The sequence below is a fragment of the Bombina bombina genome, chromosome 9 (assembly GCF_027579735.1).
Source record: "Bombina bombina isolate aBomBom1 chromosome 9, aBomBom1.pri, whole genome shotgun sequence".
NCBI classification, from domain to species: Eukaryota; Metazoa; Chordata; class Amphibia; order Anura; family Bombinatoridae; genus Bombina; species Bombina bombina.
Window position 1 is genome coordinate 15,235,930 of NC_069507.1, and position 20,911 is coordinate 15,256,840.

General features: G+C 41.6%; 1 protein-coding gene across 4 annotated transcripts in view; it reads right to left on the bottom strand.

Annotated features, from left to right (window-relative positions):
• The window catches only part of NUDT13 (nudix hydrolase 13), a 134,124-nt gene that overhangs the window by 47,608 nt on the left and 65,605 nt on the right, over nt 1–20,911 (bottom strand). For 3 of the 4 annotated variants that reach the window (XM_053691906.1, XM_053691907.1, XM_053691908.1), the window contains 3 exons: nt 17,479–17,618; nt 17,164–17,271; nt 14,552–14,658 (listed from right to left, as the gene is read on the bottom strand). In XM_053691906.1, coding sequence (XP_053547881.1) covers nt 14,552–14,658; nt 17,164–17,271; nt 17,479–17,618 — 355 coding nt within the window. The remainder of the gene's footprint in view (nt 1–14,551; nt 14,659–17,163; nt 17,272–17,478; nt 17,619–20,911) is intronic. The other variant, XM_053691909.1, reaches the window with a different exon arrangement.

Sequence of the window (20,911 nt, forward strand, 5' to 3'; positions counted from 1 at the left end):
GCCTCATTTTTAAAAGCCATGTGGAAGCCACAGCTCTAGTAGAATGAGCAGTAATTATTTCAGGAGACTGTTGGCCAGCAGTCTCATAAGCCAAACGGATGATGCTTTTCAGCCAAAACGAGAGGTAGCCGTAGCCTTTTGACCTCTCCGCTTACCAGAATAAACAACAAACAATGAAGATGTTTGACGGAAATCTTTAGTTGCTTGTAAGTAGAACTTTAAAGCACGAACCACATCAAGATTGTGCAACAGACGTTCCTTCTTTGAAGAAGGATTAGGACACAGTGAAGGAACAACAATCTCTTGATTGATATTCTTATAGGAAACAACCTTAGGAAGAAACCCAGGTTTAGTACGCAAAACCACCTTATCTGCATGGAAAATAAGATAAGGGGAATCACACTGTAAAGCATATAGCTCAGAAACTCTTTGAGCCGAAGAGATAGCTACTAAAAACAAAACTTTCCAATATAGAAGCTTAATATCCATGGAATGCATAGGTTCAAACGGAACCCCTTGAAGAACTTTAAGAACTAAATTAAGGCTCCATGGCGGAGCAATAGGTTTAAATACAGGCTTGATTCTGACCAAAGTCTGACTAAATGCTCGAACGTCTGGGACATCTGCCAGACGTTTGTGTAGAAGAATAGACAAAGCAGATATTTGTCCTTATAAGGAACTAGCTGATAATCCCTTCTCCAAACCTTCTTGGAGAAAAGACAATATTCTAGGAATCCTAATTTACTCCACGAGTAACCTTTGGATTCACACCAATAAAGATATTTGCGACAAATCTTATGATAGATCTTCCTGGTGACAGGCTTTCTAGTCTGAATCAGGGTATCAATGACCGACTCAGAGAAACCACGCTTTGATAGAATCAGGCGTTCAATCTCCAAGCAGTCAGACGCAGAGAAATTAGATTTGGATGCGTGAACAGACCTTGGATTAGAAGGTGCTGCCTCATTGGCAGAGTCCATGATAGAACCGAGGACATGTCCACTAGGTCTGCATACCAAGTCCTGCGTGGCCATGCAGGTGCTATCAGAATCACCTAAGCTCTCTCCTGCTTTATGCTGGCAACCAGACGTAGAAGGAGAGGAAATACATAGGCCAGATTGAAGGACCAATGCACTGCTAGAGCATCTATCAGTACCGCCTTGGGATCCCGGGACCTGGACCCGTAACGAGAAAGTTTGGCATTCTGACGGGACGCCATCAGATCCAATTCTGGTGTGCCCCATAGCTGAATCAGCTGGGCAAATACCTCCGGATGGAGTTCCCACTCCCCCAGATGAAAAGTCTAACGACTTAGGAAATCTGCCTCCCAGTTCTCTACTCCTGGGATGTGGATTGCTGAGAGATTGCAAGAGTGATCCTCTGCCCATCGGATTATTTTGGTTACCTCCATCATCGCTAGAGAACTCCTTGTTCCTCCTTGATGATTGATATAAGCTACAGTCGTGATGTTGTCCGACTGAAACCTGATGAATTTGGCCGCAGCAAGCTGAGGCCACGCCTGAAGCGCTTTGAATATCGCTCTCAGTTCTAGAATATTTATCGGGAGAAGAGATTCCTCCCGAGACCATAAGCCCTGTGCTTTCAGGGAGTTCCAGACTGCATCCCAGCCTAGCAGGCTGGTATCTGTTGTTACAATGAGCCACTCTGGCCTGCGGAAACACATTCCCTGAGACAGGTGGTCCTGAGACAACCACCAGAGAAGAGAATCTCTGGTCTCCTGGTCCAGATGCAGTTGAGGAGACGAATCAGCATAATCCCCATTCCACTGTTTGAGCATGCATAGATGTAGTGGTCTGAGGTGTAGGCGGGCAAAAGGAACTATGTCCATTACCGCTACCATGAGTCCGATTACCTCCATATACTGAGCCACTGATGGCCGAGGAATGGAATGAATAGCTCGGCAAGTGGTTAAGAGCTTTGATTTTCTGACCGCCATCAGAAATATTTTCATTTCTATCGAGTCTATCAGAGTCCCTAGGAAGGAAACTCTTATAAGAGGGAAGAGAGAACTCTTTTTTATGTTCACCGTCCACCCGTGAGATCTCAGAAAAGCCAACACAATATCCGTGTGAGACTTGGATAGCTGGAAAGTTGACGCCTGAAATAAGATGTCGTCTAGATAAGGCGCCACTGCTATGCCCCGTGGTCGAGAAACCGCCAGAAGGGACCCTAGCACCCTTGTGAAAATTCTGTGAATAGGGATGTGTAGATACGCATCCTTTAAGTCCACGGTGGTCATATATTGACCCTCCTGGATCAGAAGTAGAATAGACCGAATAGTCTCCATCTTGAATGATGGAACTTTGAGGAACTTGTTTAGAATGTTGAGATCCAAAAGTTCCCTCTTTTTTGGAAACCACAAACAGGTTTGAGTAAAAACCTAGCCCCTGTTCCTCTTTTGGGACTGGGCGGATCATCCCCATGGTATGTAGGTCTTCTACACAGCGTAAGAACGCCTCTCTCTTTGTCTGTTTACAGACAATCGAGAAATGTGAAAAGTCCCCCTTGGAAGAGAGCCTTTGAATTCCAGAAAATATCCCTGGGACACAATTTCTAAAACCCAGGGATCGTGAACATCTCTTGCCCAAGCCTGAGCGAAGAGAGAGAGTCTGTCCCCTACTAGATCCGGGTCCTGGATCGGGGGCTACCCCTTCATGCTGTCTTAGAGGCAGCTGCAGGCTTCTTGGCCTGTTTACCCTTGTTCCAAGCCTGGTAAGGTCTCCAGACTGACTTGGATTGGGCAAAATTCCCCTCTTGCTTTGCAGCAGAGGAAGCTGAGGCGGGACCACTCTTGAAATTCCAAAAGGAACGAAAATTATTTTGTTTGGTCCTCATCTTATTTGATCTATCCTGAGGGAGGGCATGACCTTTCCTTCCAGTGATGTCTGAAATAATCTCTTTCAGTTCAGGCCCGAATAGGGTCTTTCCTTTGAAAGGGATGTTCAAAAGTTTAGTTTTAGATGACACATCAGCAGACCAGGATTTAAGCCATAACGCCCTGTGTGCTAAAATGGCAAAACCTGAATTCTTTGCCACTAATTTAGCCAGTTGAAAAGCGGCATCTGTAATAAAAGAATTAGCCAATTTAAGGGCCTTAATTCTGTCCAAAATTTCTTCTAATGGAGTCTCCATCTGAAGAGCCTCTTCTAGAGCCTCAAACCAGAAAGCAGCTGCAGTAGTTGCAGGAACAATGCACGCAATAGAAAACCTTGATGAACAAAAAATTTCTTCAGGAGACCCTCTAATTTTTTATCCACAGGATCTTTGAAAGCACAACTGACTTCAATAGGTATAGTTGTATGCTTAGACAGAGTAGAAATAGCTCCCTCCACCTTAGGAACTGTCTGCCACGAGTCCCGCATGGTGTCAGATATGGGAAACATTTTCTTAAAAACAGGAGGGGGAATGAACGGAATACCTGGTCTATCCCACTCCTTAGCAATAATATTCACAATCCTCTTAGGGACTGGAAAAAAAACATCAGTGTAAACAGGAACCTCTAAGTATTTATCCATCTTACACAATTTCTCTGGGACCACTATAGGGTCACAATCATCTAGAGCCGCTATTACCTCCCTGAGCAATAAGCGGAGGTGTTCAAGCTTAAATTTAAAGGCCGTCATATCAGAATCTGTCTGAGGAAGCGTCTTTCCTGAATCAGAAATTTCTCCCTCAGATAACAAATCCCTCACCCCTACCTCAGAGCATTGTGAGGGCATATCAGATACGGCTACTAAAGAGTCAGACTGCTCAGCATTTTTCCTTAACCCAGAGCTGTTCCGCTTTCCTTGAAAACCAGGCAGTCAGGATAAAACCTCTGTGAGGGTTGTATTCATAACTGTGGCCATGTCTTGTAAAATAAATTAATTTGACGCACTAGAGGTACTGGGCGTCACTTGTGCGGGAGTTACTGGTTGTGACACTTGGGGAGAGCTAGATGCTAAACCCTCATTTACTTCTGACTGAGAATCATCTATTGTTCTATTTTTAAGTGCTAATATATGTTCTTTATAGTTTATAGATATATCAGTACAATTGGGACACATTCTAAGAGGGGGTACCACAATGGCTTCCAAACATATTGAACAAGGATTTTTCCTTGGTGTCAGACATGTTAAACAGGCTAGTAATGTAACAAGCAAGCTTGGAAAACACTGTAATCAAAGTAAATAAATTTAGAAATAAAACATTACTGTGCCTTTAAGAGAAAAAAAGCTGCACAAATTCTGCAAAACAGTGTAAAAAAGCAGTAAACATAACGAAATTTTTACAGTAGTATCATATAGCCTTAGTAACTTTGCACAGCTATGCAAATAAACAATTAACCCCTTAATGGCAAAACCGGATTGAAAAAACATCAAAACCAGTAAAAAAGACTTTCAGCACTTTGCCACAGTTCTGCTGTGGCGCCTACCTGCCCTTCAGAACAATTTGTGGGGGAAAAACTTCTTTTACAGCCCTAAAACACGTCAGGAACCTCTGGAGAAGCAGTTAGAAGTCTCAGAGGAAAAGAAACTGCACAACTGAGGCACGAAAATAGGCCCCTCCCACCTCACTCAATGTTTTGAGGCCTAACAGACAAACAATAGAGTGTCTCTAAATTAACCATGTGGTTTAGAAAACTCAAAAACAAGCCACAATGATCCCGTTAGTCCCTTCAAAAAAACTTTATAATTGCATCATTCACTGAATAAACAAAAACGTTTTTACCAAACAGTGTCACCAGTAACTAATGAGCCCTTCATGCAAGCTGAAATTCCTATCCAAGAGTCTGAATACAGCTTACCCTTCCCTCATGGGGATATTGCCAGCCTTTTCTAGAAATAACATAGTCTGTCTAGAAAAAAAATAGACTGAGCATACCTTAATGCAGTTTAGCCTGCAAACTGTTCCCCCAACTGAAGTTTTCCTGTACTCTTCAGCCCTTGTGAGAACAGCAGTGGATCTTAGTTACAAAATGCTAAGATCATCATCCTCCTTGCAGAAATCTTCATCCCTTTTCTGCCAGAGAGTAAATAGTACATACCGGTACCATTTAAAAATAACAAACTTTTGCTTGAGAAAATAAAAACCTAACATTTTTGTCACTACACTCCTCTTTGCCCTTCCTAGCAGTTAAGCAGGCAGAGAGAATGACTGGGGGTGGAGCTAAGGGGGAGCTATATAGGCAGCTCTGCTGTGGGTGCTCTCTCTGCCACTTCCTGTAGGGGAGGAGAATATCCCACAAGTAAGGATGAATCCGTGGACTCGATACATCTTACGCGAAAGTCTGTCGACTTAGAAAATCTGCTTCCCAGTTCTCTACTCCTGGAATGTAGATCGCCGACAGATAACAAGAGTGGGCCTCCGCCCATCGGATTATCTTGGATACTTCTATCATCGCTAAGGAACTCCATGTTCCCCCCTGATGATTGATATAAGCCATAGTTGTGATATTGTCCGACTGGAATCTGATGAATTTGGCCGAAGCCAACTGAGGCCATGCTGAAGTGCATTGAATATTGCTCTCAGTGTCAGAATATTGATTGGAAGTAGAGACTCCACCTGAGTCCAAACACCCTGAGCCTTCAGGGAATTCCAGACTGCACCCCAGCCCAATAGACTGGCGTCCGTTGTCACTATCACCCACGAGGATCTGTGGAAACACGTCCTCTGGGACAGATGATCCGGTGACAACCACCAAAGAAGAGAGCCTCTGGTCTCTTGATCCAGATTTATCTAAGGAGATAAATTCACATAGTCCCCATTCCACTGTCCGAGCATGCACAGCTGCAGTGGTCTGAGATGAAAGCGAGCAAACGGAATGATGTCCATTGTCGATACCATTAATTCAATTACTTCCATACACTGAGCCACTGATGGCCGAGGAATGGACTGAAGGACTCAGCAAGTATTTAGAATCTTTGATTTTCTGATCTCCGTCAGAAATATCTTCATGTCTACCGAGTCTATCAGAGTTCCCAAGAAGGGAACCCTTGTCTGTGGAACTAGTGAACTCTTTTCTAGGTTCACCTTCCAACCGTGAGTTCTCAGAAAGGACAACCATGTGTCTGTATGAGATTAGGTCAGATGATAAGTTGACGCCTGAATTAAAATATTGTCCAGATAAAGCGCCACTGCAATGCACGCGATCTGAGAACTGCCAAAAGGGACCCTAGAACCTTTGTGAAGATCCTGGGTGCTGTGGCCAACCCGAAGGGAAGAGCCACGAACTGAAAATGTTTGTCCAGGAAGGCAAACCTTAGGAACTGATGATGATCCTTGTGATTAGGGATATGAAGGTATGCATCCTACAAGTCCACGGTAGTCATATATTGACCCTCCTGGATCATTGGTAAAATTGTTCGTATAGTCTTCATCTTGAACTAAGGGACTCTGAGAAACTTGTTTAGACACTTGAGATCTAAAATGGGTCTGAAAGTTCCCTCTTTTTGGGGAACCACGAAAAGATTTGAGTAAAACCCCTGTCCCTGTTCCAGTTTTGGAACGGGACAAATTACTCCCATGGTAGAGAGGTCATTTACACAGCGTAAGAACGCCTCTCTTTTTATCTGGTCTACAGACAATTGTGAAAGATGAAATCTCCCTCTTGGGAGAAAATCCTTGAATTCCAGTTGATACCCGTGGGTCACGATTTCCCATGCCCAGGGGTCCTGAACATCTCTTGCCCAAGCCTGGGCAAAGAAAGAAAGTCTTCCCCCTACTAGATCCGGTCCCGGATCGGGGGCCTCCCCTTCATGCTGTCTTTGTAGCAGCAGCGGGCTTCTTGGATTGTTTACCTTTATTCCAAGCATGGTTGGGTCTCCAGACGGACTTGGATTGAGCAAAATTCCCTTCCTGCTTTGTGGAGGAAGAGGAAGCAGAGGGTACTCCTTTAAAATTTCGAAAGGAACAAAAATTATTTTGTTTACCCCTCATCTTAACAGACTTATCCTGAGGTTGGGCGTGACCTTTACCTCCAGTAATGTCAGAAATTATTTCCTTCAACTCAGGCCCGAATAGGGTCTTACCCTTGAAAGGAATAGCTAAGAGCTTAGACTTTGATGATACATCAGCAGACCACGATTTTAGCCATAACGCTCTACGTGCCAAAATGGCAAATCCTGCATTTTTCGCCGCCAATTTAGCAATTTGAAAGGCGGCATCTGTAATAAAAGAATTAGCTAGCTTGAGAGCTTTAATTCTATCAAAAATGTCCTCTAAAGGGGTCTCAACCTTCAGAGACTCTTCTAGAGCATCAAACCAAAACGCTGCTGCAGTAGTCACTGGAACAATGCAAGCTGTAGGTTGTAAAAGAAAACCGTGATGAATAAATAATTTCTTTAGAAGACCCTCTAGCTTCTTATCCATAGGGTCTTTGAAAGCACAACTGTCCTCAATAGGTATAGTTTGTACGCTTAGCCAGGGTAGAAATAGCTCCCTCCACCTTAGGGACCGACTGCCAAGAGTCCCGAATGGTGTCTAATATGGGATACATTTTCTTGAAATTAGGAGGGGGAGAGAACAGTATACCCGGTCTGTCACATTCCTTTTTTATAATTTCCAAAATTCTTTTAGGAACCGGAAAGACATAAGTGTAAGTAGGTACCTCTAGATATTTGTCCATTTTACATAATTTCTCTGGTGGTATCACAATAGGGTCCCAATCATCCAGAGTCGCTAAAACCTCCCAAAGTAACAGGCGGAGGTGTTCAAGCTTAAATTTAAAGGACATGACATCCGAGTCTGAGGTAACATATTTCCTGAGTCTGAAAGTTATCCCTCAGACAGCAATTCCCTGACCCCCAACTCAGAGCCCTGTGAGGGTACATCGGAAATAGCCAATAATGTATCAGAGGATTCAGTATGCACATTAATACCTGACCTACTGCGTTTACACTGTAACACTGGTAATTTAGATAATACCTCTGTAAGGGTAGTTGACATAACTGCAGCCATATCCTGCAGAGTGAAAGAATTAGACGCACATGAGGTACTTGGCGTCGCTTGTGTGGGCATTAAAGGTTGTGACACTTGGGGAGAGTTGGATGACATATCCTGATTCTCTTCAGACTGAGAATCATCCTTAGGCACACTTTCATTACCTAAAATATGCTTCTTACATTGTAAGGCCCTTTCAGTACAAGGAGGTACACAAAGTAAGGGGGGGTTCCACAATGACTTCTAAACACATAGAGCAATTAGTTTCCTCAATGTCAGACATGTTGAACAGACTAGTAATAACCACAATAGTTGAAAAACACCTTATTTATTGATTTCAACAATTTTTAGAAAATGTGTACTGCGCCTTTAAGAAATAAAAAAGCGCACAATTTTTCCTAAACTGCCTAAAATGTAAAATAACGCTACACAATTAAATATACAGATTCAATTGGGCCAAAAATTATTGAACCCTATAAGCAAAGGGTGAATTTAACCTCTAAAAGACATTTTATAGCAAAAAATATATTTTAAGAGAAAAAAATACCCCTGCACCTCGCCACCCTACCTGCCCCCAGGGTACTTTAAAACCACTCAACAACGATCCGGTGAACAGAACACAAGTGTAGACCCCACTGGAGCTAATGCCTGCTGCCTTCTCAGTCAGAGTAAACTGTGCGTCTGAGTGCGCGAAATAGGCCCCGCCCATCATGGACGTCATCTTAAGAGTCTGATTAACCGCATGGGAAGCGGTTTGAAAACAAGCCATGTGGTCCCCATATAAACTTAAAATAAAACTTGCAGCCCTACTGACTTTCTCATGTTAATAACATCTAAAATGTCCAGCTGCCTCTCCCAATGTCAAGCCCCATACAGTGTTAATATTGCTTCCATATGTCCAAGCAATATGAATAAACATAGTTTTTCAGTAACACCCTCAGTGCCCAGGTCTACTACTTACCTTGCAGGGAAAAAATGTCAGCCAGTTCTCATATAACAAGTCTCCTAAGAATAAAAAGACTGAACATACCTCAATGCTGCTTGTAGCATGACACCATTCTCCACACTGAAGATTTCTCTTGCACTACCTTCAGAAGCTCTGTGGGAACCAACATGGATCTTAGTTACATCTGCTAAGATCATCAACCTCAGGGCAGAAATCTTCTTCATTTCAAGTCTCCCTGAGGAAAAATAGTACTCACCGGTATCATTTAAAATAAAAAACTTCTTGATTGAAGAATCTAAAACTAACACCTCACTTTACATCTTCCTATTACTAACACAGGCAAAGAGAATGACTGGGGTGGAGGGAAGGGAGGAGCTATATATACAGCTCTGCTGTGGTGCTCTTTGCCACTTCCTGTTAGCAGGAGGTTAATATCCCACAAGTAAGGATGAAATCCGTGGACTCGTCGTATCTTGTAGAAGAAATCACACACTCACCCTCAGCCCTGGCTCACTCCCATGACACAGTACCTATGCATATGTTCCCATACTGCTGAGTGACACTGGAGAAAATCTCGGAGATCAGCTGACTTTCTTCACTATAATTTCATCTTGAACTCTGCCCTTAATCTTTATAAGCAACAATACTTCTCTACTCTCCTCTTTACTCTTTACTCTAACCAAAAACGTCTGTTCTCCATGTTCAACACTCTTCACCGTCCACCCCCACCTCCTAATACAACCTCTCTCTCAGCTCAAGATTCTGCCAGCTACTTCAATAAAAAAATTGACTCCATCAGAAATGAAATCGGCTCTCAACATACTACCAATCTCCCACCCCCTCAAAAGCTCACAATCATCCAAAACCCAAATATCAAAAAATGTATCTCTTTTGCCCCTGTTACAGAGGATGAAGTTTCTGTACTTATAGTATCCTATCACCTCACTACTTGTCCCCTCGACCCCATCCCCTCACAGCTACTCTCCTCCGTCTCTTCTACCCTTACCCCCATACTCACACACATTTTCAACCTCACCCTCAGCACTGGTATATTTCCCTCATCTCTAAAACATGCACTGGTCACACCTATCCTCAAAAACGTCTCTCGATCCAACCTCCCCATCCAACTACCGCCCTATTTCCCTACTCCCTCTTGCCTCAACGCTTCTTGAAAAGCTAGTATATGCACGCCTATCCCATTTCCTTACACTAAACTCCCTCTTTGATCCACTGCAATCTGGATTTTGCCCCCTTCAGTCAACAGAGACAGCAATTGTTAAGGTTACCAACTTCCTACTTACAGCAAAATCCAAAGGCCACTTCTCTCTACTTATCCTCCTTGATCTGTCTGCAGCCTTTGATACTGTCAACCACACCCTCTTTTGCTCCAAACCCTCCAATCCTTTGACATCTGCGACACAGCTCTCTCGTGGTTCTCTTCCTATATATCTAACCGTACCTTTAGTGTAGCCTTCTCCGGAGCATCCTCTGACCCGTTACCACTTTCTGTTGGGGTACCTCAAGGTTCTGTCCTCAGTCCCCTTCTCTTTTCAATCTACACATCATCATAAGGTTCCTTAATAAAGTCCCATGGGTTTCAATATCATTTGTATGCCGATAACACCCAAATTTACCTCTCTGCACCAGACCTATCTCCTTCCTTGCTAACCCGTGTCACTAACTGTCTTTCTCATATCTCATCTTGGATGTCCTCTCACTACCTTAAGCTAAATCTCTCCAAAACTGAGCTCCTTATTTTTCCCCTTTCTTCGAAAATCTCCACCCCCCATTTCTCTATAGCTGTTGATAACTCCATCATTACCCCAACCTCACATGCCCGATGTATTGGGGTCACACTTGACTCAGACCTTATTTTCACTCCTCACATTCAGTCCTTGACTAAAGCCTGCTGCTTCCACCTTAAAAATATCTCTAAAATTAGACATTTCCTTACACAAGACACAACAAAGATTTTAATACACTCATCCTTTCCCGCCTCGATTACAGCAAATCTGTCGCCTCTGGTCTTCCCACCTGCCGCCTAGCTCCATTACAATCCATTATGAATGCCTCTGCCAGACTCATCTTCCTTACTCGTCGCTCTTCATCTGCTGCACATCTCTGCCAATCCCTTCACTGGCTTCCTCTTGCCTCTAGGATTAAACACAAAATTCTGACTCTGACATACAAAGCCCTCAACTGCACTGCTCCCTTCTATATCTAAGACCTTGGGGCCTATTTATCAAGCTCCGTATGGAGCTTGATGCTCCGTGTTTCTGGCGAGCATTCAGGCTTGCCAGAAACACAAGTTATGAAGCCAGCGGTCTTTAACCAGTCCACCTGCTCTGAGCGGCGAACAGACATCACCAGAAATCAACCCGATCTGGTGCAATGATAAAAGCTGAGAGCGTATGCTGTCGGCATTTATCGATGTGCAGCGGACATGATCCGCAATATCGGATCATGTCCGCTCGCACGTTCTTAAATAGGCCCCCTTGTCTTCAGATACTCTCCCTCCTGTCCCCTTCGCTCTGCTCATGATCTTCTACTCTCCTCCTCTCTTGTTACCTCCTCACTTTCCCGTTTACAGGACTTCTCCAGACTGGCTCCCATCTTGTGGAACTCCTTGCCTCGCTCCACAAGACTCTCCCCTAGTTTTAACAGCTTCAAGCGCTCCCTAAAGACTCTACAGTTCAGGGATGCTTACAACCAACACTAACCTTTTCCTAACTTCATTAGAATGTAAGCCTATAAGCCCAGCTGTTTGTAGATCGCCTTCATAAGAGCCGACTTCAACAGTGCAACTCTCGGCAGGGCCCCCTACCCATTTGATCCCTATAAATGTTATCGTGTATACCGCCTATGTTTATAGCGCTGCGGAATCTGTTGGCAATCTACAAATACCTGATAATAATAATGAACTGTCACTCTCTCACTATATACACATGAAATCCCACACTCTCACTATATACACATGAAATCCCACACTCTCACTATATACACATGAAATCCCACTCTCTCACTATATACACATGAAATCCCACTCTCTCACTATATACACATGAAATCCCACTCTCTCACTAATATACACATGAACTGTCACCCTCTCACTATATACACATGAACTGTCACCCTCTCACTATATACGCATGAACTGTCACTCTCACTATATACGCATGAACTGTCACTCTCTCACTATATACGCATGAACTGTCTCACTATATACACATGAACTGTCACTCTCACTATATACGCATGAACTGTCACTCTCTCACTATATACACATGAACTCTCTCACTATATACGCATGAACTGTCACTCTCTCACTATATACACATGAACTCTCTCACTATATACACATGAAATCCCACTCTCTCACTAATATACACATGAACTGTCACCCTCTCACTATATACACATGAACTGTCACCCTCTCACTATATACACATGAACTGTCACCCTCTCACTATATACACATGAACTGTCACCCTCTCACTATATACACATGAACTGTCACCCTCTCACTATATACGCATGAACTGTCACTCTCACTATATACGCATGAACTGTCACTCTCTCACTATATACACATGAACTGTCTCACTATATACACATGAACTGTCACTCTCACTATATACGCATGAACTGTCACTCTCTCACTATATACACATGAACTGTCTCACTATATACACATGAACTGTCACTCTCACTATATACGCATGAACTGTCACTCTCTCACTATATACGCATGAACTGTCACCCTCTCACTATATACACATGAACTGTCTCACTATATACACATGAACTGTCACTCTCACTATATACGCATGAACTGTCACCCTCTCACTATATACACATGAACTGTCTCACTATATACACATGAACTGTCACTCTCACTATATACGCATGAACTGTCTCTCACTATATACACATGAACTGTCTCTCACTATATACACATGAACTGTCACACTCTCCCTATATACACATGAACTGTCACTCTCTCACTATATACACATGAACTGTCACCCTCTCACTATATACGCATGAACTGTCACCCTCTCACTATATACGCATGAACTGTCACTCTCACTATATACGCATGAACTGTCTCTCACTATATACACATGAACTGTCTCTCACTATATACGCATGAACTGTCTCTCACTATATACACATGAACTGTCTCTCACTATATACACATGGACTGTCACTCTCTCACTAATTTACACATGAACTGTCAATCTCACACTAATATACACATGAAATGTCACTCTCTCACTAATATACACATGAAATCTCACTCTCTCACTAATATACACATGAAATCTCACTCTCTCACTAATATACACATGAAATCTCACTCTCTCACTAATATACATATGAAATCTCACTCTCTCACTAATATACACATGAAATCTCACTCTCGCTATATACGCATAAACTGTCGGTCTTGCTATGTACGCATGAACTGTCACTCTTGCTATGTACGCATGAACTGTCACTCTTGCTATGTACGCATGAACTGTCACTCTTGCTATATACGCATGAACTGTCGCTCTTGCTATGTACGCATGAACTGTCACTCTTGCTATGTACGCATGAACTGTCACTCTTGCTATATACGCATGAACTGTCGCTCTTGCTATGTACGCATGAACTGTCACTCTTGCTATATACACATAAACTGTCACTCTCGCTATATACACATAAACTGTCACTCTTGCTATATACACATAAACTGTTACTCTCGCTATATACACATAAACTGTCACTCTTGCTATATACACATAAACTGTCACTCTCGCTATATACACATAAACTGTCACTCTTGCTATATACGCATAAACTGTTACTCTCGCTATATACGCATAAACTGTCACTCTTGCTATATACACATAAACTGTCACTCTCGCTATATACACATGAACTGTCACTCTTGCTATATACACATAAACTGTTACTCTCGCTATATACGCATAAACTGTCACTCTTGCTATATACACATAAACTGTCACTCTTGCTATATACACATAAACTGTCACTCTTGCTATATACACATAAACTGTCACTCTTGCTATATACACATAAACTGTCACTCTTGCTATATACACATAAACTGTCACTCTCGCTATATACGCATGAACTGTCACTCTCGCTATATACACATGAACTGTCACTCTCGCTATATACACATAAACTGTCACTCTCGCTATATACGCATGAACTGTCACTCTCGCTATATACACATGAACTGTCACTCTCGCTATATACACATGAACTGTCACTCTTGCTATATACACATAAACTGTCACTCTCGCTATATACACATGAACTGTCACTCTCGCTATATACACATGAACTGTCACTCTTGCTATATACACATAAACTGTCACTCTCGCTATATACACATGAACTGTCACTCTCGCTATATACACATGAACTGTCACTCTTGCTATATACACATGAACTGTCACTCTCGCTATATACACATGAACTGTCACTCTCGCTATATACACATGAACTGTCACTCTCGCTATATACGCATGAACTGTCACTCTCGCTATATGCACATAAACTGTCACTCTTGCTATATACACATAAACTGTCACTCTCTCTTTATATACACAGCTCCCCAGGTAAGGTTTCTCTACCAGATCACAATACCTGCGACAGACATGGGGTTCCCATCCCGCGTAGTTGAAGAAAGGCTTTGCGTAGATCTGTGAAGGTTCCCGCTAACTCTTCTTCTAAGTTAGATTTTTCCAGCGACCCTACAGCACACGAGACAAGTGACATCTTATTAATCACATTATAAACACGCAGAATCCTCAGCACCAAGAGTTGATTCACTGGTTGTTTATTGAAACATCTTGTACAATACAGCAGCAAAAGAATCAAGCTTCATTGCTGTATTATGCTGTATTGTACAAGATGTTTCAATTAGAGCTGCAACAACTAATCAATACAATCGATAATAATCTATTATGAAAATAGTTGTCAGCGAATCTCATAATCGATCAGTTGGTCTGTGCACAGCACCAGCTGCTTCACTCCGATGAGCTCCTGCGCATGGTATTGTGTTTTATGGTTATGCCCTTAGCCTAAAGGACGTCTACGGACTTTTTTTCACTTTTTCAGGACACTATAAGTTTACAACTACCCCTGGCTTATGTGCAACCCAGAAATAACAGGAGTGATCATTTAAATTGTTTATATTAAATCAGATCAGGTGATTTGGGACTATGCTTTGCATGATACAGGGCCGAGCTTGTTATTTACATCCAGCCCTAGATTGATGGGGTTTGTTATTTGAATTCATGTGCACTGTTATCTGTTTGCACAATTGTTAGCGGATCGCTTGCTATTGCTGATTATATGTACTGTGTAGATAAATGTGTAAGGCTTTGTACTGTTATTGATATCTAGTCCTTAGAGCTTTTGATTTTTTTTTTTATATTTTAATTCATAGTAATATGTACCAAATTCAACCTCTTTAAGTATATAGCTGTTATTTTAAGAGCGAAGTAGATATTTTTTCCCTAACCTTACAGCTCGTTATTTACCATTGCATATAAATATTCAAGATATTTTTATGTTAGAATGAAGTCCAGGCTTACTTTAAGAGGCTCCTTGCATTGGTGGAGAGTTAACAAAAATAAATATCCCACCTTTGTGAAATTGGCAAAACCCTACTTATGCATCTCAGGCACCTCAACACCATCTGAGCGCCTCTTCTCTGCTGCAGGCAAAATAGCTGCAAAAAGAGAGCCAGCCTCAGTCAGGAGCACGTAGTCATGTTTACATTTTTGCATTTCAATGCAAACTTTCTGAAAGGTGTTATATGTAATAGTCTACCTTCTACCTCTTTTGAAACATTTTGTGGTTTTGTTTTGCTTAATTATAAAACCGTGCTCTGCTGTTTAAAAATTGGACAAACAGTTGTGTTAATGTAAAGTTTTAGTCTGAAGTTTCTATTTGTAACACTCAGTATGTGGATTTTATTTTAAATATAGGGTTTTTTTTTCTGATTAGTCGAATATGAAAATAATTGTTAGTTGCAGCCCTAGTTTCAATAAACAACCAGTGAATAAATTCTGCGTCTTTATGGTGGAGGGGAAGCAGTCACCCCTGTTCCTTGTGCATCAGCCAAGAAAAAGGTGCTATATACAATTTTCATATGAATTAATCACATTGTCAGCACATGGGTCACAGACGGACGGTCGGGGTGTAAGCCGAAGCTCTACTTGATTCTTGCCTCTGATTTCTGTTCCTGAGCTACTGTACTTTTTACAGTAATATGTCCATATTCCTATTGTGCTCAAAGCAAAAGTGGTTAGAAATGTAATTCAGTTTCTTCGGCTTCTTGTTATACCATCAGTCAATCTCGCTGGAGACATTTAGGGCAAGGGTTATCAATTTGTGAGCGGACAAAAATAAAATGTAGTAAACCTCCCCGTATCTTATTGCAAACTGTGGTGCGAATGTGTTCCCCATATTTATCATTGCACAAGGAACACTTGTGCAATACCGCCCCCTACCCTCATGCAAGCAATTGCGTAAGAGTAGGGCTTGTCAATCACCCGAGCAGAATGAATCCGAGTGATTTTCATCCCCCAGTTCCAGTTTGACAGAGAGGGTTTATGAAGCAGCGATCAGTTGCAGACTAAAATGAGCGAGCGTGCAACCAATCAGGGCATTCGCCTCGTATTTAATCTTGCCCTTAGTGGCGCTTCCTGCATTTTAGTCATGATTCTGGATTCCATAGCACTGTTACCTCTGCATAAGGTCATTTGTTTTACTACTGCACGCTGTGCACTGTCTCCTGTAGCATTGTCTAAGTATTCATATGTAACCTTTTCTACCTGCTAATTTATATTAGTATTCTCTGGGACGTTATTATTCATTGCTGTGTGTTTAGTATAAAACTTAGTTTGTCTAGACAGTTTCTCAGCACATTAGTCATTTATTACAGCCGATATACTGGGATATGGATCAGACTGCATTTCTATTTCTTGTATGCAAATGTCCAATCCTGTTTGCAGCTTATATTTAAGTTCATCATCTTAGTTATTATACTGTCCATTGCTATTGGAAGCTATTTATCTTACTGAGTTGCATTCATTTCAGCTTTACTCTTTTCAATATGCTTTACGAGCAGACTTGCAGGGTTGTGTGCCACCAGTTGGAGGATATCAGGTGCAAGTAGCCGCACCCACTCACTGTGTAGCTAAAGTCGTATTCAAAGACAGAGATGGATAAAAAAACATAGCTCCTACCAAGATCAAGGGCAAACTCGATCTCCTCTGAATCCGAACAGCCAATTAGCACAGAGTCTTCCAATGTGCCCTCGTCCTTCCCATGTTTTTTTAGGATTCTTCTTAGTTCTACGGATCAAAATAATAATCATGTGGGTTACAGCTTGTGTGGGACACAGCAACCATACTGCAGCATAGCGTATGCGCAGGACAAACACACATATCTCAGTGTGCTGGAATCACTGTACTTACTGTACGTGCCCTTAGTATTATAACTAATGTGATTACGTGTGTACGCACCTTCAGCTCAGCATGCACTACTTTATATGTCTTTACCTGATGCGTTAACTGTTGGCGCTGAATAGCAACCGTCTGATTTGCGTAGGAAGGGGGAGAGGTTGTGAAACACATAAAACGATCCTGATCTCAGCGCTTGGCGACAAGCTTCGTCGTTTTCTTTTAGTTCAAACAAAAACCTGCAAATTATCAGGATAGACAGAGTTATTCAGAAGCATCCCAGTGATTGGCTGTGCATTAGATTATCTGTAGAACAGCTGTATTGAGAATTGTTTTTTATTTGCCAGACGTAGAACATAGTGCATTCACCTGCAGTAAACTGAGCAGCAAAAGGGAGGGGGACACTCTTCATTGGCACTCAGAGTTACCCAGACATAGCCACGCCCCCAACAACAAACTCAGCTGCTGATTGGCTGAGATGGTACCCTGGCCTGTAGTGATGCTTAGTGGTGATGAGGTATTATTTTGTGGGTATTTTAAACTCTATTAGGGTCTCTGAACAAAATAACTTTGTGTTTTCCTGCTAGCGGAAGTGCAGCCTTATCCGCCAACAGAACCAGAGAAATATATATAACTTATTTAAAGGGACAGAATAGTCAAAGAATAAAATGTTCTAATTTGTAAATAACTCTAATCCATTGGAGCATTTCATTTTAAGACTATGGACCCTACACTACTGTGTGTTTTATCCCAAAAAAGGGTTTAAACAGACAGTAGAAATAACGCTTGGGACCCACAGAGCACTGCTGGTCCTGAGCAGAAACTGCCACTGATCCAATCAGCGCTAGTTAAATATCTGAGTAGTGCGAATAGCGCTGCAAACTGGATCAGTGGAGGGTTCCCCTCAGGACCAGCAGTTCTCTGCTGGCCCTGAGTGGTACTTCTACTATGTGTTTAACCCCTTTCCGGGGATTAAACACGCAGTACTGCTAGTGCAGGGTCAATAGTCTTATAATTACATGCTAACTACGATCTTCCCATTTGAAAAGAGCCTCAAGACTGTATATCACATACACAGCCCCTAAGTCCTTAAACAGACCACACTGAACTCCTCGTAAATGCAAGTAAGTGCCGGAGAGCAGATTCAAGCCAGCGATGTGCTGCCCTAGGCACTGAGCATTCTATGGTTGTCAGACCCCACCACAACAACCTTTGCCTCATCTATATCTCACAGAGAGGGGTTGTGCATCCCCCCCGGCACCAGCAATCGCTGATTTATCACAAGTTATTGCAGTAGACATCATGTATAGATAAAAAATACTGCTCCCTAAGGCTCAGGTCAAATTATAACCCAAATCTTTTATTTTTTTTATAGGAGAGCAGGGACCAAGTCCGGCAGTATTAGAGGATGTGCGATTTTGTGGTTAAAATGTTACCTTTCCTGTTTCAGAGGAGAAGTTAGCCCCCTTAAAAGACTCTGAGGGCCCCCCCCCCGATACAAATGCACAAGTTTACCCTGCAGGTGACATCACTTCTAGTAACAAATTCTTGCACAAATGCACCAGTGTTAGTAACAAGGCAGCGGGAAGTTATAGTAATCAGACACAGCATTGGCAGCGATACCCGCAAGATACCAGACACGTGTACATCACACCAAACTTACACCAAGTAGCAAAAGCTAAAACTGTTATATGCAGCAAGAACATGAACAATTCTACTAATGTACAACGGTGCGATAATACGCTGCGCACATCTGCTGTCTGAGCTGCTAACTGTAAAAAGCAGATTATGTCAGCAGCGCCTAAACCTAAACTTCCTCACTCCGCAGCAGTCATCTGTATGATTACATGATAAATCCAATGGGTTCAGTACAGATTTACTGATTACTGTCCGGAATAATCCACAAAGCAAACCTACTCATTTTATTATGTGAGTCAAACAGAGCATTCAGTTTGTAAAACGTTTCTAATTTACTTCTATTATCAAATTTGTTTAGTTACCGTGATATTCTGTGTTATAGAGATACCTAGGTAGTATCTGTAGCACTACATGACAGGTAATAGTGCTGTTATCTAGTGCTTATGTATAATATTGTGTGTTATAGAGATACCTAGGTAGTATCTGTAGCACTACATGACAGGTAATAGTGCTGTTATCTAGTGCTCTTGCTAATGTATAATATTGTTATAGAGATACCTAGGTAGTATCTGTAGCACTACATGACAGGTAATAGTACTGTTATCTAGTGCTCTTCCTAATGTATTATATTGTGTATTATAGAGATACCTAGGTAGCATCTGTAGCACTACATGACAGGTAATAGTGCTGTTATCTAGTGCTCTTGCTAATGTATAATATTGTATGTTACAGAAATACCTAGGTAGTATCTGTAGCACTAAATGACAGGTAATAGTGCTGTAAAAAAAAATATTCTAAAATTACAAAAAAAAAAAATCTAATATCCCTATATCCCTAATATCCCTATAAAAATAAAAAAGGGGTCACCTATCAAAGCCAAGGGCAAAATTAGTAGTAGGCGCTAAGTGATTTCTTCTCTTAGTATCTGTAGCACTACATGACAGGTAATAGTGCTGTTATCTAGTGCTAATGTATAATATTGTGTGTTATAGAGATACCTAGGTAGTATCTGTAGCACTACATGACAGGTAATAGTGCTGTTATCTAGTGCTCTTGCTAATGTATAATATTGTGCTATAGAGATACCTAGGTAGTATCTGTAGTACTAAATGACAGGTAGTAGTGCTGTTATCTAGTGCTCTTGCTAATGTATAATATTGTGTGTTATAGAGATACCTAGGTAGTATCTGTAGCACTACATGACAGGTAATAGTGCTGTTATCTAGTGCTCTTGCTAATGTATAATATTGTGTGTTATAGAGATACCTAGGTAGTATCTGTAGCACTACATGACAGGTAATAGTGCTGTTATCTAGTGCTCTTGCTAATGTATAATATTGTGTGTTATAGAGATACCTAGGTAGTATCTGTAGCACTACATGACAGGTAATAGTGCTGTTATCTAGTGCTCTTGCTAATGTATAATATTGTGTGTTATAGAGATACCTAGGTAGTATCTGGTGCACTACATGCCAGGTAATAGTGCTGTTATCTAGTGCTCTTGCTAATGTATAATATTGTGTTATAGAGATACCTAGGTAGTATCTGTAGCACTACATGACAGGTAATAGTGCTGTTATCTAGTGCTCTTGCTAATGTATAATATTGTGTGTTATAGAGATACCTAGGTAGTACCTGTAGCACTACATGACAGGTAATAGTGCTGTTATCTAGTGCTCTTGCTAATGTATAATATTGTGTTATAGAGATACCTAGGTAGTATCTGTAGCACTACATGACAGGTAATAGTGCTGTTATCTAGTGCTCTTGCTAATGTATAATATTGTGTGTTATAGAGATACCTAGGTAGTAACTGTAGCACTACATGACAGGTAATAGTGCTGTTATCTAGTGATCTTGCTAATGTATAATATTGTGTGTTATAGAGATACCT